We start from the raw sequence: 24,646 nt of genomic DNA, 5'->3' as shown, positions 1-24,646 counted from the left end.
CCCTCTTCAATTATGCTTGCTTTAAATTGATCACAGCACAGATACGAATGCTTGCCATATATTTTCTCTACTTTTTTTTTCTTTGATGGAGGATTGTGGTTACCTTAGACTGTGTAGTTTTTGTTAGGAATTATTTTTTTAAGATATGACAGAAAATGTGCTCTTAGATATACTTGAAGTGAGGTCAATCTGAAATACATAGTTGCATAGTAAGTTAGGTTGAAAAAAGACACACGTCCATCAAGTTCAACCTTTTAAAAGTGGAAGGCTGAAAAAAACCCAATTTGATACCTTTCCAATTTGTCTCGGAGGGGAAATTATGTATTTTATTATTTGGTACAGCAACAATAGATTGGTTCCATTGCCCTATATATTTCACCTTTGTGTTTGGTATAAACTGGTCTGCCCCAGTGCAAATGACTTTATGGCAGAGCTGTAGTTTCTCTATAGGCACCAGCTTCAGGGGGCGTTCGGCACCACTTAACCCCTTCAGCCCACCACTGGACACTTCTGGCTGAATCGGACAGAGGAGCTGAAGAGGGGGTGCATTGCCTGTACTGTGCATGTGGCAGTTGCATATGATAGGTAGTGGGTAAGCAGGCATGCCGAGAGCAAACTTCTGAAGTGCTAAGGACGGGCATAGTGGGGGTCATTTTTCAACACTGTGCAAATTTTCCCATGGGCAGCAACCCATCGATAGTTGCATTCATGGTTATACCTGCAGCTGCCTGAAAAAAGCCAGTCACTGATGGTTGCTATAGGTTCCTGTCTACAGGGAAAATTTGCCCAGTGTTGATCAATAAATTAGGTTGTGTGTAGATATTTGGAAGGATTAGTACCACCAGCCTAGTACAGGTATGGCATCTTATACAGAAACCCGTTATCCAGAAAGCTCTGAATTACAGAATATCTGTCTTCCATAGACTCCATTTTATCAAAATAATCCAAAATTTTTTTAAAAATGATTTCCTTTTTCTCTGTAATAGTAAAACAGTAGCTTGTACTCGATCCAAACTAAGATATAATTGATCCTTATTAAAAGCAAAACCAGCCTATTGAGGTTATATAATGTTATTTTTAATTATTTTCTAGTAGACTAAGGGTAGGACTACACGGCCGCCTTCGATGCGTTTCGGTTGGCTCCGACACTGGGCGACTAAGCGCACGGCGTCAAGTCGGATGCGACAGGAACAAGGTAAGTAATATAAAGTCGGATGGTGTTGCAACGGTGATCCGACACGGCTGTCGGATGCAGACGCAGTTTGCAGCATTTGCATCCGACAGTCGCGTCGCCTTGGATCACCGTTGCAACACCATCCAACTTTATATAACTTACCTTGTTCCTGTCGCATCCGACTTGGCGCGTGCGTTTTGTCGCCCAGCGTCGGATCCGACGGAACCACATAGAATTCGGCCGTGTAGTCTGACCCTTAAGGTGTAAAGATACAAATTATGGAAAGAACTGTTGTCTGGAAAACCCCAGGTTCTTGAAAACTGGTCCCATACCTGTATATGTGTCTTTCACATATAACTGTTCTCTTTTTGCTGATGTTTTTACATTTTCTTTTTTTGTTTTTCCAGAATCTTAGGCACTCCCCAGTGATTATAACTTTCCTCCTCCTCTGATCTCTAGTCTCCACTCTTTTTAATGTCTTTGTCCTCTTTCTCCATCTTCCTTGTTTTATGCTATGCCCATATATCTTGCATTCCCATTCTCCCTTTGGTAGGGTGAAGGCACGATGGGGTTAATATAGTAACATACAGGAATGGTGATTATGGAATTCCATCTTTCTTCCCTAAAAGGGCTAAAAGGTCACCTTTAATATATAGCATTTTGCTTACTTTATTGAGTGATGCTTAATGAATATATCTCAGGGTTCTTCTCTCTCTCTCTGGTTAATCTCTCTCTCTAGTTAATCTGCTATTTCATATAATCAATATTATCAATATTTTGATTCAGAAATGCTCTATTCTCTTTGCCGTATTGCTCTACTTTTGCATTATTCAAAGTTCTATTAATCCATCTTGTTTAAGCCTCTCTTCTCTCTCTATCCTTGTGTGAGTTTCCTTTTGGTGACAGGGTTGTTATAAGATCCTGTGTGACTCATCCTCTGAGCGTAGAGAGATGTGCACAATATATGCAAAAATCACCCACCCTCCACTTGGTTACCACAGCAACTGGGTCACTTCACTTCTCTCTATGTGCTGCACTTAACTACAAAGAATAGGGGAGCAAGGACAGACAGAGTTTGTAGACTGTAAGCTCAAAGGAACAGAAACAGCAAGTTTTGTTAAATTATTTTTTAATACATTTTTTCTCATACCGCATGTGAAAAATAGAAAAAAAAAAAGTGAAATTCAGAAAAACAAATGTGATTTTTAAAGTGGTGAGAGGAAAAGTGAACAAGGTGTGTGAAAGAGCATATAGAAGAAAACAAAGTAGATTAAGGGATGAGGATGGGACAGAAGAAGGTGGTTGATGAGCAGATAAGGTGAAGAAAGCTGGTTGGAAGAAATGTTAGAAAATAAATATAAAAATGTATGCACAGTGGGCTTACCAAGGACAAAAGTTTTATGTAGGGTCGATAGCCCATTTATTGCCAGGGGGGACAAATAGTGTCCAAGCATTCAAGGAAAGTAGTCATTTTGATTCTAAATGTAAATACCCTGAAATGTAATGATCATTCACTTATACTTATATCCTTATAATACACAAATGTTACGACTATCCTGTAATCTATATGCTTGTCAGGAGTGCCGATGGTGCTCCCGGTGCCGCCACGTCCAAGATGGCAGCGCCCATGACCCATGTGGGTCGATGCTGGCACCTTGACGCCGACGTGATGACGTCATGCGCCAGGTGCGGAATATGTAAACCAAAGAACTTCCAGGTCACAGTTCGATGCCTGATTATAGGACTTGCTGACTTGTGTTCCTGAGTTCCCTAAATTCCTGTTTCCTGGTTTCCTGACTTCTACATTGCCTATGATTCTTGCTGCCTGCCTTTTGAACCTTTGCCTGAATTTGACTACACTTTCGTCTGACCCCTTTTGGATACGCTGAACTTGGACTTTTACCCGAAGCTTCCTCTTTGGTCCAGACTTCTCCCGCTGCGAGCCAATAGGCCCCCTGACACTTTTAAACGCCTCTTAGTGATGTCATGAGCTATAAATGGAGCTTAGTGATGTCATTTTTGTCACGTAACTCACTAAAACTTGTGTATTATAATAAATTAAGTACCTTTTTGGATATGAGGATATAAGAGATAACCTTGGAGTTCCATGACCTGTATAAAAGCACTCGGCTGTTTTATATGGTCATGGAACTCCTCAATGACTTATAATAGCCTTGTATTTTACAATAGGGGTACTTTCTTTACTATATAAACAGTGCTTGGTGATGTCATCAGTTATAGGCACTTAGTGATGTAATTTCTGTTGCATGAATCACTGAAACTTGTGTATTATGATATATATAAAGTTCCTCCTGTTGTAAAATACAATAATTCTAGAAGTCACTGCGGAGTTCCTTGACTTTACAGAAGCAATCAGCCCTTGGCCTTCTGGCTTTTATGGTTATGGAACTCCTTGGTGATTTATAATATCCTTGTATTTTACAATAAGGGGTACATTTTTTCCTATATAATGTATGTAATGCATGTGCACAGTCAGAATTGTTTATATAAACTGTGGCAAGGACCAGCACTCGGCACTCCTTTTCAAGTGGCTAAAGTGATTTATTAGATATCACAATGCATTTATCTTCACTGAGAGAATTGTATTGGTTGAGAACAAGATATAAATACAGGTATTGGATGGATTATCAGATAGCTCCAAATTATGGAAAGTCCATCTCCCATAGACTCCCATTTTATCCAAATAATCAAATTTTTTAAAAATGATTCCCTTTTTCTCTGTAATAATAAAACAGTACCTTGTAGTTGATCCCAACTAAGATAAAATTAATCCTTATTGAAAGCAAAACCATCCTATTGGGTTTATTTAAGGTTTACATGATTTTCTAGTATGAAGATCCAAATTATGGAAAGATCGATTATCTGGAAAACCCCAGGCCCCAAGCATTCTGGATAACAGGTCTCGTACTGTATATGGAAACAGCTTAGTAGTTTGATAACAGGAGGGTGTAAGGAAAGAATTCATTTGGGAAGGTTTATTTATTTTAACCTGTGATAACGTCTAAAAAAGATGTACTGTACTCATATGTTGGAAGGAAAGCATTTTTTTGTGATTACTCTAATGTAAAATGTAATTATTACATAGATAAGATTTAAAAAAAAAAAACATCCATATGTTACATTGCTCACAGCTGGTTCCGGAAGAAACACCCTCATATGGATCCCATTGTTCCCATACCTCCCAGCCCAGAAACAAAGGACCGCTGGAGAAGTCTAACAGTTGTGCCTTATCTGGAGGATCTGCACGGGTATAGTGAGGAGGAGGATCTGTGTGATTTTGAAGATGATATAATCTATACACAGGATTTCACAGTGCCAGGTAAAAAGGTTATTCTAAACACAACAACCCTATGAAATTTTTGCAAGATTTGTTTCAATGCCCTAATTTGTTGGCCTCTCTCTCTAAAAACTATATATAATGTGAGTTTTTCCAGGCTGCAGCATAGTATTGCATTAACTACACATCAAACTGGAGAACTGTTGCTCACCAATTATAATGTCTCCAGAGAGCGAATATTTCCTATTATGACTGTAAGCAGGGTTGGACACATACAGAATAGCATGAGATGTCTTTCAGCAGAACCAAGGGACACCGGATTCCAAAACACTTCACAAGTGCAGATACAGGTCACACAATGGCCATCTGATTCATTAGAGAAAGAATTAAGGGGACTAAATTCATTTGAACTCTTGAGAGCAAGGAAGGGGTAACGAACTATGTGTAACTGGTTCCTTCCTCTGTACTACATGTGCTCTCAAAAGAAAATCTAAATTCAGAATAATCCCAGTACAACATTCTGTTGCCTCGAAAGGGTGATATTGGCCAAAAATTAAATAAAAATTGGATGTAAAGGTAAGTTTCAAAGAAAAATGCCTCTGTTTTGACCAGTGTTTTGTGATTCCTTTCCAATTTAGGTCAGGTGGCTGAGGATGACTACTTTGCACAGACACAGAGCACCGCTCCCTCAAAGCAGCTGTGTATGAATGGCACTGAGAGCCAGCTCAAAACAGAAAGAAGGGTCAGCTCTTCATCACAGCGCAAGGCCAGTACAACTGGAAGCAAAGTACGAAAATTATCTGCCTGCAAACAACAGTGACTGGGGGAACAACTTTGCAAGGTATATAACATTATGAAGCAGATGTGGAAGTTTCTGTGGTCATTAGGGAATGCTGTACTGTTTTTGGAGAGAAAATCTTCATATGGCATTTAGTTTTATACACTAACTTAATATTTGCCTTAGAATATATTCATACAGTACTAGCGTGCTGTACCTGCTAACCTCCTTTTCAGGTGTCAGATGCTAAACGGCCTATAAGACCCCCTGCTCAGGCTCAGAATAATCTATAACCAGTCCAAGGTCGCTATAGCACACTGGTCACTGGAAAATTGTAGCGCCAGGGCCCCCCATAAAAGTTTTTTTAAAAAAACATTGGTGCCAGGGCCCCCCTTACAAGTAAAAAAAAATTGGGGCCTAGCGAATATTTTTTAAAAAAACATTGGTGGCAGGAGCCTATAGAATATTAAAATAATACATTGGTGGCCACCAATTGGCCGTTTTTGTGACTTCGGGTCTTTTCGCCTCTTCGGGACTTAAATTTCGGCCGTTTTTGTGACTTCGGGTCTTTTCGCCGCTTCGGGACTTCGGCTGTTTTTGTGACTTCAGGTCTTTTTGCCACTTCGGGACTTCGGCTGTTTTTGTGACTTCGGGTCTTTTTGCAGCTTCGGGACTTCGGCTGTTTTTGTGACTTCGGGTCTTTTTGCCGCTTCGGGACTTCGGCTGTTTGGCTTTTCAGTGGGTTCAGGAATTTGGAAGGGCGGCGCAGCTTCGGCACTGTCAAGGGGGGTGCGGCTCTTTCTAAAAGTGCAGCACTGCTGGGCCCCCCTTCAGGCCTGGGCCCAGTGCAGTTGTACCCCCTGTGCCCCCCTGATGGCAGCCCTGAGTGTGCTACAGTGACCTTGAAGCAGCAGACTGGCCTTGTTACAGAAGCCCAGGGATTGGGGGGGGGGGCAACGTGTTACTACTAATGGTCCTTCTCTGGACACATAAAGGTTTAATGTAATTTTATATTTACAAAGGTAGTTTTCCAGGTTCCTCAAAGTTGCTGTGGGATGGGGGAGGGTGGGATCATAAGCTAGAACCGGTATTGTGTAGGCGGCAGAAGTGAGAAGCAGCAGAGATAATGAGGTCTGAATAAGAGGTGTCCTCATTCATATCCAACAGAGAATGAGTCACTGCCTGTGACAGCAAGTCCTCTGTGACGCTCATTGTTCATCCCTTCCCCCTGCTCTTCCATCTCCAGCACTCTCCACATCTATTCCGCTACTCCTGTGTGACACCTTTTTTTTTTTACATAGATTAACCATTTCCACTACTTTTCTTTTTCATTCATTGCATCTATTTACTCTACACATTCATTTAGAATAGTAGCTGCCGTGGGCAAACTGCACATTTTATACTAAACCCAGATCTTTCATAAATGTTATTGTTTTTGGCTTCTTTGATAAACATTATTACAGTCCAGTGTTGATACAGCTTTGGGTTTTCCAGCATTGTGCCTGTACCTGTCCTTTAACTAATCTCCAGATATAGGGCCTCAGATGCAGGTAGGGTTGCCACCTTTTTTGGGAAAAAATACTGGCCTGACTGTATGTTTAGATTTTTTTCCCTATTAATAACATTGGGATCAAGCATAATTTTTACCGGTCAGGCCAGTAGAATGAGGAGCAGTACCAAAGCCACAACTACAATTTCCTATGGGCTGCTCAATTCTAAAATTTGTTTTGCCACAGCTTCAGTTTGCTAACTCTCATGCGTAGTTCAAAAAATTGATTGGTAGCACTAGGTCTTTTTGCACCCACATAGCTTATACAGTCTTTCTTTGACGCTGCTTCTTTTAAAATAGTTTTACTTTATTTCATATTTTGATGTTTTCTTCATTTCACCCCTTTGCTTTAATTTTTGTCTGCATTAGAGTTTTGCCGTTGCTCCTGCTACAATTCCAAAACACTGACTGTAGATCTATGCTGGATGTAGTAAACTAGCTTAGTTAAATTTACTAAAAATGTATAATTGTAGCCCCACTTATTGCTGACCTTGCATATATCTGTAAACCTAAGTAGAGAGAATTTTATGGCTCCTCTTTCTTGTGTAAAAAATTTGGTAATTTGGATCTCTGGGCTTTAGGGGCAGAGACACACAGGACGATTCAGGGAAATTTAGTTGCCCGGCGACTAATCGCCTCTTCTGCGGGCGACTAATCTCCCCAAAAAGCCTTCACGCCAACTAAATCCCCGGCAGGATGGCACTCTAAGTGCTTAGTTTTCCAAAGTCGCCCGTTAATGGGCTTTTTCTTTTCAGAATGTCTATGTGTCCACTGGCTTAGTTAGTGATAGTTAGTTCTTGTTTCTATTTTATTTTACATATTACTTCATTGTAAATTATACATTCTGTATAATATGTCATTGTATTAATCTTCTTATTCTGCATACTATTTGTTTATCATATTGATTTTTATGGTTGATTGTGAAAACCAAATAAAATATTTCAAGCCAAAGTCGCCCGAAGTTTCCTCGTGAGGCAACTTCGGAAAACGAAGTGTTCCGAGTGCCATTCAGCCGGCGATTTAGATTCTAGCCGGCGTGAAGGCTTTTCTTCTTTTTTAGTCGCCCGAAGAAGAGTCAATTAGTAACTAAAGTGACTAAATCTCCTGAATCTTCCCATGTGTCTCTGCCCTAAGCATATTTTACCTCCAATGAGGATTATATGTTACTTTGGATCCAGTACAAGGTATTGTTTTATTATAACAGAGAAAAAGGAAATGAATTTTAAAAATTCAAAATTCTTTGCTTATAATGGAGTATATGGAAGATGGCCTTCCCATTTTCCAGCTTTCTGGATAACCGATTTCTGGACAATGGATCCCATATCTGTACTAGTTTTTATACTGACACTGTTTTAAAAATGTGTCACCTGAAAGCTTGGTTTTGGTGGTTCAGCATCCTGATTCCCAAGGCAGGCTCCTTAAGGTGCTGAGGAAGTTGAGTTGCTCCTGGAGCCTGCACCAATCAGACTTCCTAAGCTTTGGGTTGACAATTTTTAGGATAGTGCAATGCCAAAATTGGTGTTTTAATGATGTAGAAATGTATTTATAAAGTATCCCTTATAATTGATAAAATTCTCCAGTTTGTATATCACTTACTCAGATTGTGATGAGTTTTCGGGCCTGTACATTTGATTGTCCAGTAGTATATACCTTTATAATACACAAAAGCCATGAATATCTTGTAAATTATATCCTTATAAACGGTGAGTTCTGATGTCATCAGTTATAAACGGTGAGTTCTGATGTCATTTCTGTCACATGACTCACTGAAATTTGTGTATTATAATAAATAAAGTACCCCCAGTTGTAAAATATGAGGATATTAGAAGTTACCTCGGAGTTCCATGACCTTTATAAAAACACTCGGCCTTCGGCCTCGTGTTTTTATATGGTCATGAAACTCCTCGGTAACTAGTAATATCCTTATATTTTACAAGAGGGGGTACTTTATTCACTATATTATTACCGATTTATTAACCCTTGACAATTACTTTAGCACCCAGTTCCAGCTCCTCTTGAAGGTTCAAGCTTTGGTCAGGGCACTTCTTAGCTCAGGAAATCAGTCAATATCCAGAATATCTTGAGACGGCAAATAATTATTCACCCTATATCCCTCTCTTAACTAACCTTTAAAGGAGACATATAGGATACATTTAAAAAAAAACAAATTTTAACAATGTCTACTTCAAAATTAGCCCATTTATTTGAGCTCCCCATAGATGTTCTCTGGTCCCTGTTTCAGGTGAAGGGTGGGCGTGTCCCTGCCAGAAGCACAGTATGAGGGGGGACAGCCAATCACAGCCCTGCAGTCACACGAACAAAGACAGGCTTCAGTTTCCTATCAGGTCAGCCTAGATGCTGATTGGTCCCTATTCTACAGTGCAGTGTTCTTGAGTGCTACCGCTCCCCTGCTAGACAATTCAGCAGGCAGGAAGTGGGACTAGTAGGGTTTTTGCTGAAATTTTCAATAAAGTAACCAGAAACCCAACTTTTTAAAGCACATTCCTACTATATCCAAGAGTTTAATGCATTGGCACATTCTTATTTTTTACATAATATGTCTCCTTTAAGCTAGAACTAATGTATGTATATATTTATATAGTGCCATAGATGGGCCTACTCTAAACAACTTTTCATTATTTATTTTTCATTATTTTTTGGTTTGGTTATTTATAATCCTTACTATTCGGGCTGTTTCCAGACTGCAAAATTATTTCTGGTTGTCGGGGCAACCAAAACCAAATTGACTGCGTAGATTCAATTTTTTTCAGGCTCTCTACGATTCATCTTTTGTTTTGATTTCAAAATTGCTTTCTGGCTGTTGGGGTAATTAACCCTTAGTAACTAGATAACATGTTAAATCAAGATCTGCTGACAAAAAAAGTACATTAAAACAAAAAATAAAGACGAGAGAATTCTCTCGTCTACACCAACTAAAATGGCTGTTTTTTATAGTGTAAATCACATTCTAGCTTCTGATTTGACCAGATGAATTCTATATTATCTGTGTAGCTTGCTTCTTTTTAGTGTGACTGGGTGCAGAATCTTTCAGTAATTCCCCCTGAACCACTCCTGCCATCTCTGCAAAATCTGTAGTGAGCATTTCTAATTCAATATTTGCATTCATCTACACCTTGCTTTCTAGAGTAGACCATATGCACATCATATGTACACATGGTCAACATATTATTGAAACAGACTTGGCTAAATACTGGAGTATTTCATTTACATTTCTGGCTGTTCTTTGTTTCTGTCCTTGTGTTCTATCCAAGAATAATCTTGCCACCCCATGTTGCTACATTCATTGCAGAGTAGTGCAGAAATTAGGGCAAGTTTAGCTTTTACTCAAGCTGTAAATATCATTTCACAAAGTACCATCTGCAGACGACAGATTATAGACGTGCTGTTGTCCTTGCCTTCCATTATCACCTGTCATTTTCTTTGTATATTTCTTCTTTTGATTCATTGTATTTAAAAGTGTTTTTGAATTGCAAGAAACATGTATCTGTTAATCTGTTTTTTGTATCCCCTACCATGCAAAATTCTCACTCTGAAGAAACATTTCAAGCCTGCAGGTGATCTCATATTCATCTATTTTCCTTTCCTTCTAGTGGTGCAGACTACAGCTGTTCTTTGGGATTCCTCCTTGGGAAGGATTCTTCCATTTTGGAGTGAACATCAAAACTGCTGCAGTAGAGGGACTCGTCAATTAATTATGTTCTAACTCCCTGCCTCACCATCTGCCCCAGTCAACTCTCTGGACCTCTAGGACTTTGCAGAGGCCGCTGCACTTTATGACTTGAACTCATCCTATCTCCCTTGTTCATTTGGCTGTATACCCACGTATTATATAAAAAATTGGGTAATCCCACCTGCAGCCCTTCCTGAACCCTTATACAATAAAATGCAAATGGGGTTTATCGGACCCTTTCAGTGATGTTTTGCGTGTGTGGATTTGGGGAAAAATAGAGCCTTGTGTTCATTATTATTTTTGACTCCATGAGTTCCTTTATTTGGTTTTTGTCCCTAAGGAGAGGGCTTTAGCCTTCTATAGAAAGTCTTCTTTTGGTCTAAAGGCTTTTCAGTGCCCAAATAACCCTTCAGATTGTGAGATCAGTTTAATAAATAATTGGTAATTTAATAAGGGAATATCTATCAATGGGAAAAAGTACCCCACAGAGTGCAATTGTGAGAATACAAGGGAAGAACTGACTCATATATACAGAAACAAGAATTTGCTTAAAAAAATAAATACACTCCACCCCAAAAACAGGTGCAATATTATGCAGCTATCCATCTCTTACTCCATCATTCCTTGTGACTCAATATTTTTTTTTTTTTTTGGATATGGAGATCCAGAATGGCAGCAATCGAAAAGAGAGCTGGAGGAGCCTTTTCATCATACCGTCCTGCTATACCTCTCTGGTGCAGAATTCCTGAGGGCAGTGCATATTATCTAGTAGTCAGGAAGAAATTTTATATTGCTTGGAAGAAATTTTTACAGCTTCTGTGCTCCTGTGTAAATGATGCAATTTGAACCTTCATGCTGTATGTGTTTTTAGGGATGTTTTGTTCATGTTGCAGATGCGCTGCTTGTATTTACAGTCATGCCTAGTGTCCATATCGCACAATATGGCAACTTGAGAGAGAGGATGGGTATCTGTGTATGTATATATAAAATGTATGAGTGAGCTGCTACTACTGTTTTTACATTAATTGGCACTGCAGTGTTTGGAAGTAATGAATGTTATACTTGTTCAGTAACAAAATATCTACCTCCCTGCTGCAGATTTCTGCGTTCTTTTCCCTTTTCAGCAGTTCTACACTGGACTGTGATCTGGTGAAATATGTGCCACAGTGCAAAGTCTTTCAGGACTACGTGCTGTCCTCTGTACACTGGGGTATAGCCGCTCCTCTAACCCAACGCCTATCTTTTCCAGTAGCTCTGTGGTTTGAGGTCCATAACCATAATCTTGATCAGGGTCTGGGGCACATCGAGGATCTTCAGGACATGGCCCATGCTCGCTGGGCTCCTCCTCAATTGCCTGGATTTTGTCTTCAGGAGAAAGTGAAGCAGAACTTTGCAGACAGCCATCAACCCCTTCTTCATCTGTGGAGCTTGCAATCCTTGGCAAAGTGCTGTGGTAACGTGTGTCAGACAGGTAGCTAGTACTGTCTCCTCTGTGTAGTGCTTGTGCACGGTGTCTGTCCAGTGGTGGGGGATAGCGCACGCCTGGGTCACTATACTGCTTTGTTCTCTGCCACTGTTTACGGAGATGGGCACGAGATCGATGCTTCATACGCAGAGGAGAGTCATCATATTGGGGGTCATGCCTTAAAAACTCATTAAATAGTGCATCTGTTTTCTCGTCAATGCTGTAATCGCGTTGTGAGATGGATTCTGGTGGGGCTGATGCTAGGCCTTGTGGATGCCAAGCTTCTTCTTCACCTTTTGAAGTACTTTGCTCATATAAGCGGCCTTCCAAACTCTCAAAGACAGTGCCTTTTCTCCCAGCATATGTGAAAAACAGTCTTTTCTCAGATGCAGTTTTGTCACGAGGACTGCTACATGGCTCCTCTGCAGAGCGACAGGGGGCTTCAATAGAAGCATAACCACTGTCCATCTGTAGTAGTTTTCGGGATCCTGTATCTGACTCTGAACCACGTGTGGGTCGGCCATCTGGCAGGTCCTGAGAGGAAAGGCTAGGAAGTCCACTCAAAGAGCTCACACTATCTGCATCACTACGCACAGAGTCCCGATCATTGTTACTGCTGCTTTGGTCAGAAGCACAAAGCTCCAGAGATGCACGTAAGCTCCAAATGTCACACTGAGGGGGAAGCTGTGCCTGCTCAGTGCTCCCTAAATCTGATAGAGAGCCTTCTGCCCCATGGTCTAACCTGCAGAGTATGAAAAGGTCATGGTCAGGGCAAAGTATTTCTTCCCTATTAAGTGGATGCAAGAAAAGGGGTATGATGCCTAGGAATGGGAAGGATGTTTGGGGAAAAGAAAGCTGATCATTGAGTGGGAATACATAGAAGAATACCTGCCGAGAGAGTGTGGTGGGGTCCCATGCTGTGAGATGACGTGTCCGGAAGAAGATGGAAAGGTATCTTGTGTGTGAACAATATACTGTATAACATCATCTCGTTCAGCACTCTCACTTGCTGCTCTCTGTCGCTGAAACTGTTGCCGTTTTGGAGACCCTTCAATGGAAAATGGTAGTGATGTTAATAAAACCACATTAGTTCTTACTAACTTATCGTTTTAAACTGTGAATACATTCCTATCTTTTCAGTGCTGATGCTATACTTTTGGGTAGCACCCCCACCCCCAGTGATTCTAGTTACTGGCCAAGCTAGTGTTTTTCTCTTTTTTTTTTTTTTTTAAAAAAAGTTTTTCTCTTTTTTATGCAACATACCACAATCATCTTTCTATTCTAGGAGTGTGTTCCTTAGGGTGATTGTATGCTCAGTACAGAATTTTCCCAAAGATTTATGTAATGCACATGTGCTCTACAGGCATGCTGAAAAGTGCATTTTTTTGAAGTAGAGCACCAGCCTGGGGTAACTGTTATGTGATTATAATAGCCCCCAGCAATTTGATCTTTCCTTCTCCTTAAAAGCATTTTCTTTTAACTTTGCTACCTAGAAATGAGGTGCATAATGTCAGAACAATGTTTGAGAGATCCTTCTCTACATGTTTGATTCTGACAGTAGTAGATCACCTGCCAGAATAAGTGAGACACTGATTGCATTAGCAATTAACGCACAAAAGGAAATCTCTAAAACCATGAACTATTAAGATTTTTGATGGGCAGTTTTGAGCTACACTGATTATTAAGCTTTTACAACACCAATTCTTAATTCTTGACCTGTATAGCATTTTCTTTTACAGGACGAAAAGAGGAAGGCTACTAATTAGAAAACGTCAAACACTGCAATTCTTTGTACTATTGGAGTTATTTAGTAAAATTCCACAAAGTTTTTATCAGGTCTGGAAACCAAAGAGCTGGAAATATTCACTTGTCACCTGGTTGAAAGAAAACTTTGGGTTGGTTGCTGTGCATTACTATTTTTCTCTATTACTCCATAAAAGTTTATTGGGTATTGGTCACAAAGTCCTGATGTATGCTTGTGTGTGAACCAAAAAATGTGACATTTCAGTCAGAATGTGTATAGATCACAACAGATTCTTACTGGACATGTAAGATAAATGATCAGATCTGGCTGTGGTTGTTGCTTTTGGCTGAGCTGTTTTTTTATTGATTGTATTGTATTGATGGCATTTGTCCCTCCACCTGACATAACTGGACTTTTGGGCCCCCTATATGGCTGAATGGCTAGATCTACATTTTGTATACCTTGCATTAGTCACATCATTTGTGCTAAGCCTGATCTAAGGTTTGTTATCTTTTTACCTCTAGTGTCAAGGCTGCTTGCTCTCTGCACATTTCCTAATTTCCATTTCTTGATCTTTAAATAAGGGCTTGCTCCTTCCAAGCTTGCATGGCGACGCAAACGGCTGAAGAAATGTAGGACAGCACCATGTCCTCGGCTAGGCCCTATGTCTGGCCCTTGACACCCTTGAGGATGGCTGTTGAAGTCGAACTGAAGAAAGAAAGAAAGAAAGAAAGAAAGAAGCTAGTAAAACAGTGGAACATGGCAATCTCCTGCTTTTCATTTAGCTTCAATGACAGATATATTTCACTATGTCAGATACATTTTTAAGGTAAAGTTATTACTTACATTGTCACTGGCTGGGCTCTGTCTAGGAGTGGGAGGTCTGTGCACTGGGGTTTCCATAAAGCTGGTATCAACCACAGAATTGTACATATCTCCAGGAAGAGCAGAGCTTAGACTGAGTGATAGGCGAGTCACCGGTGCGGGAGAACTGCGGGGAGGCTAAGAAGATACATCCTACAGTCAAAGACCATAGGGATACTGTCATGGGGAAAAAATGTTTTTTTCAAAATGAATCAGTTAATAGTGCTGCTCCAGCAGAATTCTGCACTGAAATCCATTTCTAAAAAGAGCAAACATTTTCAATTTTGAAATCTGACATGGGGCTAGACATATTGTCAATTTCCCAGCTGCCCCAAGTCATGTGACTTGTGCTATGATAAACTTCAATCACTCTTTACTGCTGTACTGCAAGTTGGAGTGATATCACCCCCTCCCTCCCCCCCCCAGCAGCCAAACAAAAGAACAATGGGAAGGTAACCAGATAACAGCTCCCTAACACAAGATAACAGCTGCCTGGTAGATCTGAGAACAACACTCAATAGTAGAAACCCATGTCCCACTGAGACATTCAGTTACATTGAGAAGGTAAAATAGCAGCCTGCCAGAAAACATTTCTCTCCTAAAGTGCAGGCACAAGTCACATGACTGGGGCAGCTGGGAAGTTGACAAAATGTCTAGCCCCATGTCAGATTTCAAAATTGAATTTAAAAAAATCTGTTTGCTCTTTTGAGAAATGGATTTCAGTGCAGAATTCTGCTGGAGTAGCACTATTAACTGATGCGTTTTGAAAAAAAAACATGTTTTCTGATGACAGGATCCCTTTAAGATAAGTGGAAAGATGATCCCTAGATGGCATGTGGGAGTAGTTAGGAAATTGGACAAATGGCTGAACAAGGAAGAGTACAAAGAAGAACTGACAGTTACATATGCATGCACACACAGACCTGATATATTGAGATATTAGATTTGCTGGGAGAAGTTTGTCTTGTCTCAGAAGCTCCTCCACTGCTGCTGCTTTCCCCACCTTCACTCTCATGTATGGTTAGGATTTGTAGAGCAGTGGGGGGTAGTGATGGGAGAGGTTGAAATGTAAGCCGTGCATTTTTTAGATAGTGGAAATCTCCTTCAGTCAAGGTGTACCTGAGTTGGAAGGTTGGAAAGAAATATGCAATACCATTCAGGCCATTTGCATTAAAGGGGTGATTCACATTTACGTTCAGTTTTAGTATGTTGTAGAATGCAGACCCTCGCCTCTTCATATTCGTCTTTTATTCAAGTAATTTTGGACCCTAGCAACCTGAACTCAACAAACTAATTGGAAATTGTCTCAGGATATTACTCTCTACATCATGCTACAAATTAATGTAAAGGCGAATAACCCCTTTAATCACATATACATGACTAAAATCATGATATAACAGATTGTAGGGTTCTGGTTCCTCAACATTCTTTTCCATTTACTGTTTGTTTTCTCTGTCCATCTCTCTTCTTTTAATGAATTATTCCCTTACCCATCTTCCTCTTTGACCTTACATTCTATCATAATTCATGTTTATTTTGTCTTACCTTCTTCCCTTTTCCCTATCTCTCCTCTCTTGTCCAGAAAGAGCACCTTCGTTAAATGATACTCTACGTCCACTGGAAGTTGTACACACAAATCTCTCTGACTCCATATCTCTGAGAGCTGTGGCTGACAAACATTCAGCATCGTCCACTCGGATTGTAATTTCTGTAGATCAGGCAAAATTAAGTTAAATGAGAAATGTTATTGTACCAGATTAAATGGTTTTCTTTTTACCAAATGTTAATTCACCATGAGGTGGCTGTGATTCATCCACATATGAAGTGTTTGTTTTTTCTGCATCATCACTGGGTCTGGAAAACAGACAATGCAAATATAAAACATTTATCAATTTGTGTTATTAGAAAATACATTTAAATGTACATTTAAAACCTATTTACATTTTTTTTATCCAGAATGCCCAGTGTAGAAAGATATATATATTTATATTATATTTATTTTACCTGGATTGCCGTAGACGGGAGTCACAGCAGCGTTTGCAGAGGATGAGTACCCCAGTGAGTAGAAGAAGCGTCCCTCCAATAAAGATTGAGAGCAGAACCAAGAGTAAAACATACCCATCTTGTGAGGGCGTGCTGGGGGTGGTCTGGTTAAAAAAAAAATGAATGACTTTGTCAGTTCTACAGCCATCAAGTATGCAAATGTGTTTTATGTGGTTACACTGAAGGAAGTTGCACCTAAGCCCATTTTGACCTAGACCCCTTGGAATCCCTTCCCACTTTTTTTTTAAAGTCCGAGCCTGGTCTTGACCAGGAAGTGGTGTAGCACACACCTAGGACCAAGGCTCCTTTCACTGCTTCTGGAGTCCTGAACCACACAGCAACAATGATGGCCCAGACAACAAAAGTTCTTTTGCACAGAAAGCTGTGTAGGTTGGAGCCTACCAGCTCTCTCCTAACTGGCACGTTAGCAGTTTCAGTAAGCCCAATGCCTTCTACAGCAATTACCTCAAAGGGCTAACTAATATAAAGATACATTCGGTCTAATCTTTTATCAAAACAATGCATCTGTCGTAAAGCAGTAGCACAGCGTTATTTCTTTTTCACCATTAATTCGTGGAATTAGTATAAATAGCAATAATGAGCTCTGTATCAATCTGCTAGTCAATCCAGACTGTTTTAGTCTTGAAGATATGCAGAAGTCCATTATGCAAGGGTTTATTTATACAGTGGTAATCTAATGATCTACATTCCAAGGACCAAACATGCGGTAGCCATAATTTTGGTGATTTAAACAATCGGCAAAAAGTAGGTTTGACATATACTGAACTAATGTTGAACAAAAGAGTGTACCAGCTAAAAGGCAGAGCTACAGAACTAGCAACTGAAAAGAGGCCTGAAATGTAAGGGGTTCATTGGCCAAAAATAATGTTATGTCTCAACAGCAACAGTAGTAGAAAAAAGGCAGCAACATGAAGTGGCTTTTTACATGCAAAGTTTGAGGGATATGGGCTTTACAGGCTAAAGATTAACAAACCCAGGGAACCGAAGTGCTTCAGCGTTATTACTTTAGTACAATGGATTTCCTTCTAAATTATTAAAATACCCTAAATTAGGAATTTATCAGCTATAGTTCATTGTTTGTTAATCTGTAGGTATCCATCGTCAAATGTACATATATACACAGGCATATGAACGTCAAGCATACCTCTTCTATTATAAAGCATTCTTCTTTTTTTCTAATATTTTGCAGGGCAGAGAGCTACAGAATATTTTTCTGGTTCAATTTTTCCTTACCTATTCTGATTAATTTCTCTTTGAACATCCATCCATAGCCCATATGATGTTCAGTTGCTAAAAATACAAATTTATGGCAACACATTCTTTCATTAAAGTATATTAGCAAATGTCTACCTTGTGTGCATTTGCTGTGTATGAATATATTTATAAATGGTGTGTATTTATCTATCTGTATATATATATATATATATATATATATATATGCCAGTTTTCCTCACCGTGGAACTATCAGTTATATTGTTCCATGCAGGTGACTCATAGCTCATGATCTTACACCTGCAGAAAGAGAAAGAAATAGTGAGAGGAATACAGAGAAAGAATTGGAATGGAGGGGGCAGGACAGAGCTGGGAGTGGGTGGTATGGAAGTGAAAAATGAGCAGAGAAGACAGTGCTACTTATAGTTGAAGCATAGAAGACTTACTAATTCTGTGGACCTTACAGTATTCAGTTAACATATATGCAGTAGGTAGCTGAAGAAGAAACATTTGTCAGACACTAAAGTCAGTAGAAACGTGGGCACCATACATTTAGGAGAAAGGGTATGCCAAAAAAAGGATTTCGGAATTCGCTTTAGAAGAATTCCTTTTTTTTGGCTCTCTCAGAGGAACTTGCACAAACCCCCATCCCTATGGAGAGCAAACTTCAAAGTTTAAAGTAGTCCCAAAACAATGATTATATTTGTACATCCATAAAACATTGGATTCATATTATGTATGTCTTGGGCATGGTGCATAGTTTGGAGTATGTAATAGGTTTGGAACAATTCAGTTATATATCCCTGGTATATGTGTAGTTTTCCAGTTGTATAATACTTTAAGCTGGATATGCTACTTTGCACACTTAGGGGCAGATTTATCAAGGGTCGAATTTTGAAGTGGAAAATACTTCTAAATTCGACCATTGAATAGAAACCTCCGACATTCGAAGTCGGAGGATTTTATTCATAGTACGATCGTACTCCGATCGTACTTCGAATTGTACGATTCGAACTATTTTATCGTGCGATCATACGATTTTCCTTTGAATACAAAAAACTGGAAGGTTCCCCACAGGCTAACATAGCACTTCGGCAGGTTTAAGTTGGCGAAGTATTCAAGTCGAAGTTTTGTACTTCGATTATCGAATAGTCTAACGATTTTTACTTCGAGTCGAAGTAAATTCGAAGTCGTACTATCCTATTCGATGGTCAAAGTATTCAAAAAATTACTTTGAATTTTTTGAAATTCCCTCTAATTCACTTCGCCCCTTGATAAATTGCCCCTTAGATTGTGGGCACCACAGAAATATGACACAAATATACCTGGGCAGTAATAGGACCCCATTGTACATTCACTCAGGCAGTGTATAAAAACCAAAGTCATAAAAAACATAATGAAAGCGTTAGTATAATAGCTTGTGCCAATGTAGTGCCGTGACAATACCAGGCATCGAATTAAAACATAAACACCTTTTTTATACCCATAATCCCCATGCAGTGGCCACTTCCTAGCAAGGCTGTGTGTAGGCAAAAGTTAGAGCGGCAATGGGCATACAATAGCCGGCTGCACAAATACAACTGGCAAACTGGCACCCAGATAATACACTGGCAATTGCACAACATCAAACAGCCCGTTACTTAGACACCAGAAAAGCCCTTTTGTTTCACAGCTAATAGGCGGATATTAACAAGGCGTCGCACGGAGAGAATGTCCACATCGTTCCTAGGCAGCGCCCATGACATGCCCACCAGCTTATAAACACAAAATAAAACAATCGGAATACGTGTTTCATTATACAATGGCAAAGCCCAGATGTGCAAGGTAGCGCCGCTCTTACTTCCACACTGTCGCTCCCGGCCCAGCTGTTTCCCAGCTTGTTTCCTTCCCCAGATGCCACTATTACCGGTGCCCGCTTCTCAACACCGGGTTCCTCTCCGAGCTGCAGTTCCGTCACCAGCCCAAAGATTTATGAATGAATCCCGAGGAATAAGCCGCGCCCACCGTAACCATGTGATCCTGTCAGGCTGCAGACTGAGAGAGATGAGGGGGCGAGGGCCCGCGGTTTTTCATGATGCTGAGAGGGAGAGGCATGAAGTGTGCCTAATGCTGGGAACTGGCACACTGATTCTGTGAGCAGAGAAACCTTGGTAACCTTTTACTTCACGGTCAATAACAAAGTGTTGGTGCCTTGCCATTGACCGTGTTATTTATGCTGTACTCACTATATTAGTTGGTATAAATGGGCCGCCTTTTTAATGCAAACTATTAGTGTGGGAAATCAAACTACCCTTAGATATTCTCTTGCAGATGGAATAATCCTGACACTGGACAAGGGTCCAGTCTTACACTGTGTGTGTATCACTGCGCGAGAAGTGTGTGAATAAGAATGGAAGGGGGGAGCTGTGAATGGGAAAGAGGGGGGCAGAGAATAAAAAGGGGGAGCTGTGAATGGGAAAGAGGGGGCAGTGAATAAGAATGGGGAGCTGTGAATGGAAAAGAGGGGGGCAGTGAATAAGAATTGAAGGGGTGAGCTGTGAATGGGAAAGAGGGGGCAGTGAATAAGAAGGGGGAGCTGTGAATGGGAAAGAGGGGGGCAGTGAATAAGAATGGAAGGGGGGAACTGTAAATGGGAAAGAGCGGGCAGTGAATAAGAATAGGAAGGGGGGGCAGTGAATGGGAAGGGGGAGCTGTGAATGGGAAAGAGGGGGCAGTGAATAAGAAGGGGGGAGGTGGGAAAGAGGGGGGCAGTGAATAAGAATGGAAGGGGGGAGCAGTGAATGGGAAAGAGGGGGCAGTGAATAAGAATGGAAGGGGGGAGCAGTGAATGGGAAGGGGGAGCTGTGAATGGGAAAGAGGGGGCAGTGAATAAGAATAAGAAGGGGAGAGATGGGAAAGACACTGGACAAGGGTCCAGTCTTACACTGTATGTGTATCACTGCGCGAGGAGTGTGTGAATAAGAATGGAAGGGGGGAGCAGTGAATGGGAAAGAGGGGGGCAGTGAATAAGAATAAGAAGGGGAGAGATGGGAAAGACACTGGACAAGGGTCCAGTCTTACACTGTGTGTGTATAACTGCGCGAGGAGTGTGTGAATAAGAATGGAAGGGGGAGCAGTGAATGGGAAAGAGGGGGGCAGTGAATAAGAATGGAAGGGGGAGCTGTGAATGGGAAGGGGGAGCTGTGAATGGGAAAGAGGGGGCAGTGAATAAGAATGGAAGGGGGAGCAGTGAATGGAAAGAGGGGGGCAGTGAATAAGAATAAGAAGGGGGAGCAGTGAATGGGAAAGAGGGGGGCAGTGAATAAGAATGGAAGGGGGGGAAGTGGGGAGCACTGAGTCATGCCCGTGTGTGTAATTATTTATAGGCTCAGGCAAATAAGGTTAAAATGGAGGAGGGGGATATGGAAGAGAGATCTGAGTGGGAGAAAAAATAGTGAGAAAGAACAGAACAAAGAAATGGGGTCAGAAATATGGAGGTGGGGAAAAAGCAACGACAGCAGAACGTGGATACAATGTGCACAGCTATAAATATATGTATGTCATATGCTATATACCATGCCCAGGGATATCTCACCAAATGTCCTAGCGTTGCAGCTCAAAAAATATTACAGCACACATTTTTTGTAAGGGTTCTTGTAGAATAACAATTTTGCTTTGAATGTGTTGAAATGCATCAAATATATATATATATATATATATATATATATATATATATATATATATATATATATATTACACAAAAGCCATGAATATCTTGTAAAATATATCCTTAAACGGTGACTAGTGGTGTCATCAGTTATAAACGGTGAGTAGTGATGTCATTTCTGTCACATGACTCACTGAAACTTGTGTATTATAATAAATAAAGTACCCCATGTTGCAAAATATAAGGATATAAGAAGTTACCTCAGAATTCCATGACCTGTATAAAAACACTTAGCCTTTGGCCTCGTGCTTTTATATGGTCATCAAACTCCTCGGTAACTTATAATGTCCTTATGATTTACAAGAGAGGGTACTTTATTCAATATATATATATATATATATATATATATATATATATATATATATATATATAAAACAAATAACAGGACAGAATGTTCTCAACTCATATTTTTTATAGAGAACACAGAAAAATGGAAACATATGAAGATGTGCAATGTTGCCATGGCTATGAAACACAAGGGTGATGAACCAGCAAGCTTATACATTACGTAACCAGAAAGAACGGCCTTTGGTAAAGAGATTACACAATCCCATCAATCCAGGATGTTTTTGAAAAAAAAAAAAGCATTATGAGAGGCTTCACGGTTTTGTTTTGAATAATTCAGTAATTTATTATATTATATAGCAAAATCAGCTCCAGAAGTTCTTTTGAGTTGCTAGCATACATAACTTATCATTGACTTTATCATTGATAAGGCACAATGAACCAATCTACAGTGCAGCCTTTAAAGTTGCATTGGGGTCCATATATTTTATCAATTTAGTGAGCCCTTTGTGTGAACCATCAGAGCTAGGTATTGCCTTCATTGCTTGAAAGCACAAAGTCCTTAGGGGCTGCTGGCGAAAATTAAAACATCTGCATCGCCTCGGCATAAAATTCACTGGTTCAAACACAATAGTCGTGGCTGTACCAAAACCAGGTAATAGCCCTCTTCTTTCTTCTATTGGAGCATAAATAGTACAGGGAATTGAGTATGGGAGGGAATGGAGTAAGGCTAATGCCACACACAGCCGATCTTGCCCTGCAAGAGGGAAACAACCAGTCATTACTGTGGATCAGTTGGTGTGAACGTGACATGAAGCACAAATGCCACTGTTAAGTAATTGTGTATTCTTTGAGATCCTCTTTCCCAATTACCCTATGTGCTTTGATGTCAAGCTGATTTTCCAGAAGATGAGTATCTCCTTGTCAATACCTCCAACTTATATGGTAGAGCTGTGGTAACGGGCTATTCATGGTGCACTGCAGCCCAAATCAAGTGCATTCCTTACAAAGCACCAAATCTGAGCCTTATTCTTCAGGATTCAGGGGAATGAGGGTACAGTTGTGCTGGGCCCTGTGAGATCCTCATCAGAAAGCATGGCAAAAGTTAAGCAAATTGTGTTATGTATAAAGTTACATTAAATGGGTGGTTCACCTTTTAGTTAACTTTTATTATGTTATAGAATGAGCCATTCTAAGTGACATTACAATTGGTCTTCATTTTTTATAGATTTTGAATTATTTGCCTTCTTCTAACTCTTTCCAGCTTTTAAATGGGGGTCACTCATCCCCTCTTAAAAACAAATGCTCTGTAAGTCTACAAATGTATTGTAATTTCTATTTTTATTACTATTTTTCTATTCAGGCCCTCTCCTATTCATATTCCAGTCTCTTAAATCAGTCCATGGTTGCTAGGGTAATTTGGACCCTAGCAACCAGATTGCTGAAACTGAATAAAAAGCTAAATAACTCAAAACCCACAAACAATGAAAATTGCAAATTGTCTCAGAATATCACTCTCTACATCATACTAAAAGTTAACTGGACACCCCCTTTAACGTAACTTCCGCAAAGACTTCACTAACTTGCCTGCTGTAACTTACATCAAGCAATGGCAATGCATAGAAGCTTAACAGGGGCAGGCAGGGACAAACTCCACTGACCATAAATAAACTAAAAAAATCCACTGCCCCCAACCAACTGAATGACTTATTAGCACATTCATTATTTTGTGAACAGTTTATAGAGTAACATCAGCTGTTTTTATTGGGATCTATTTACTGAATTATATGAGCATCTCCTACATGAACTTTTCAGCAGTGGAATAGAAGCTATTGGGCCCCACAGCAACATCATTGGGGTCCCTAGATTGGCACAATTTAGGTATCTTATGCAAAAATTTATGTTATAGATGCAAAAACATACTTTACGTAAGTAACTTACATAGCTTATGTATCATGAAGCATGACAGGCAGGTGGGTAGGGTTTAACTTAGGGCAAATTCCACTGACCCCCAATAAACTGAATGGCTTATTAGCATATTAACTATTTTTATTATGAGCATGAGCATCTCTGCATGAGCAGTGGGAAAACTGTATTTATATTAACTACTATGACTAGTTATTGGACCCCACAGCAAAATCATTGGGCCCCCAAAACCTTGGGAACAGAATATTTTCCATGAACAAGTATAATTAGCAATCCTACTGGACCCCCAGCAGTTGCAGGGTATGTTTCCTCTACAGTTACACTGCTGCTCTTCAGCACAATGATTGGTGGGTTTCTATCACAGTAGAAGTAGTGACTGAAAAATAATCCAACAAGTTCAACCTTTTGCTCTAGCAAAACCTACCTAACTGCTTGTTGGTCATCTGATTAGCACACACAAGGGGCATGGCCAAAAATGTTGGTACTGAATGCTTGTGTTCATAGGGGCACATATAACTTGTATGAGCCACAAAGTTTCTGATGGTGGCCCTGATTCAGCCAATGTGTACCTTCCAAAAATATTTGGTTTTCAGGGAACTCTTAGGGGCTCTCAAGACCCATGAAATGCATTACAGGTGCTTTTTTGCAGAAGCCAAACTGTTTTATGCCAAAAAGCTGCAAAAAGGTAAAATAAACCCAGTAAAGTAGGAGTGCATCAAACAGTCAGTATAAATCTGTAGTACAGGTATAGGATCTATTATCCAGAATACTTGGGACTTAAGGTTTTCCGAATTTGGATCCCCATACTTTACATCTGCTGCAAATCATTTAAACATTAAAAAACCTAATTGGATTATTTTGCCACGACTATGGATTTGTGCAGATTAGTT

The 24,646-nt window shown here is 40.0% G+C and overlaps 2 protein-coding genes across 3 annotated transcripts in view; one reads left to right on the top strand and one right to left on the bottom strand.

Moving 5' to 3' along the window:
• stk11.L (serine/threonine kinase 11 L homeolog) overlaps nucleotides 1–10,736 on the top strand; it is a gene marked incomplete at its 5' end in the record, with an annotated part of 31,533 nt that extends 20,797 nt beyond the window's left edge. Inside the window, 3 exon segments of the mRNA NM_001090289.1 lie at nucleotides 4,327–4,514; nucleotides 5,111–5,313; nucleotides 10,411–10,736. Of these exon segments, the coding sequence (NP_001083758.1) occupies nucleotides 4,327–4,514; nucleotides 5,111–5,292 (370 nt within the window). The 3' untranslated portion in view covers nucleotides 5,293–5,313; nucleotides 10,411–10,736.
• A 180-nt stretch (nucleotides 10,737–10,916) lies between these two features.
• Nucleotides 10,917–20,189, bottom strand: cbarp.L (CACN subunit beta associated regulatory protein L homeolog). 2 transcript variants are annotated; one of them, XM_018225039.2, is made up of 10 exons: nucleotides 19,680–20,189; nucleotides 18,082–18,139; nucleotides 16,568–16,710; nucleotides 16,356–16,417; nucleotides 16,109–16,271; nucleotides 15,487–15,682; nucleotides 14,546–14,701; nucleotides 14,218–14,407; nucleotides 12,844–13,003; nucleotides 10,917–12,697 (listed from the first exon to the last, which is right to left on the bottom strand). In XM_018225039.2, the coding sequence occupies exons 2-10, from the start codon at nucleotides 18,127–18,129 to the stop codon at nucleotides 11,620–11,622; spliced, it is 2,196 nt and encodes a 731-aa protein (XP_018080528.1). In that variant the 5' UTR covers nucleotides 18,130–18,139; nucleotides 19,680–20,189; the 3' UTR covers nucleotides 10,917–11,619. The 2 variants fall into 2 exon arrangements, with proteins under 2 accessions (XP_018080528.1, XP_041441111.1); XM_041585177.1 differs by lacking the exon at nucleotides 18,082–18,139 and having other exon boundaries at nucleotides 19,680–20,186.
• Between the last annotated feature and the right edge of the window lie 4,457 nt (nucleotides 20,190–24,646).

The sequence above is a fragment of the Xenopus laevis genome, chromosome 1L (genome assembly GCF_017654675.1).
Source record: "Xenopus laevis strain J_2021 chromosome 1L, Xenopus_laevis_v10.1, whole genome shotgun sequence".
NCBI lineage: Eukaryota > Metazoa > Chordata > Amphibia > Anura > Pipidae > Xenopus > Xenopus laevis.
The sequence above is the reverse complement of the archived record's forward strand: the minus strand, read 5'-3'. Positions and strand labels throughout refer to the sequence as shown.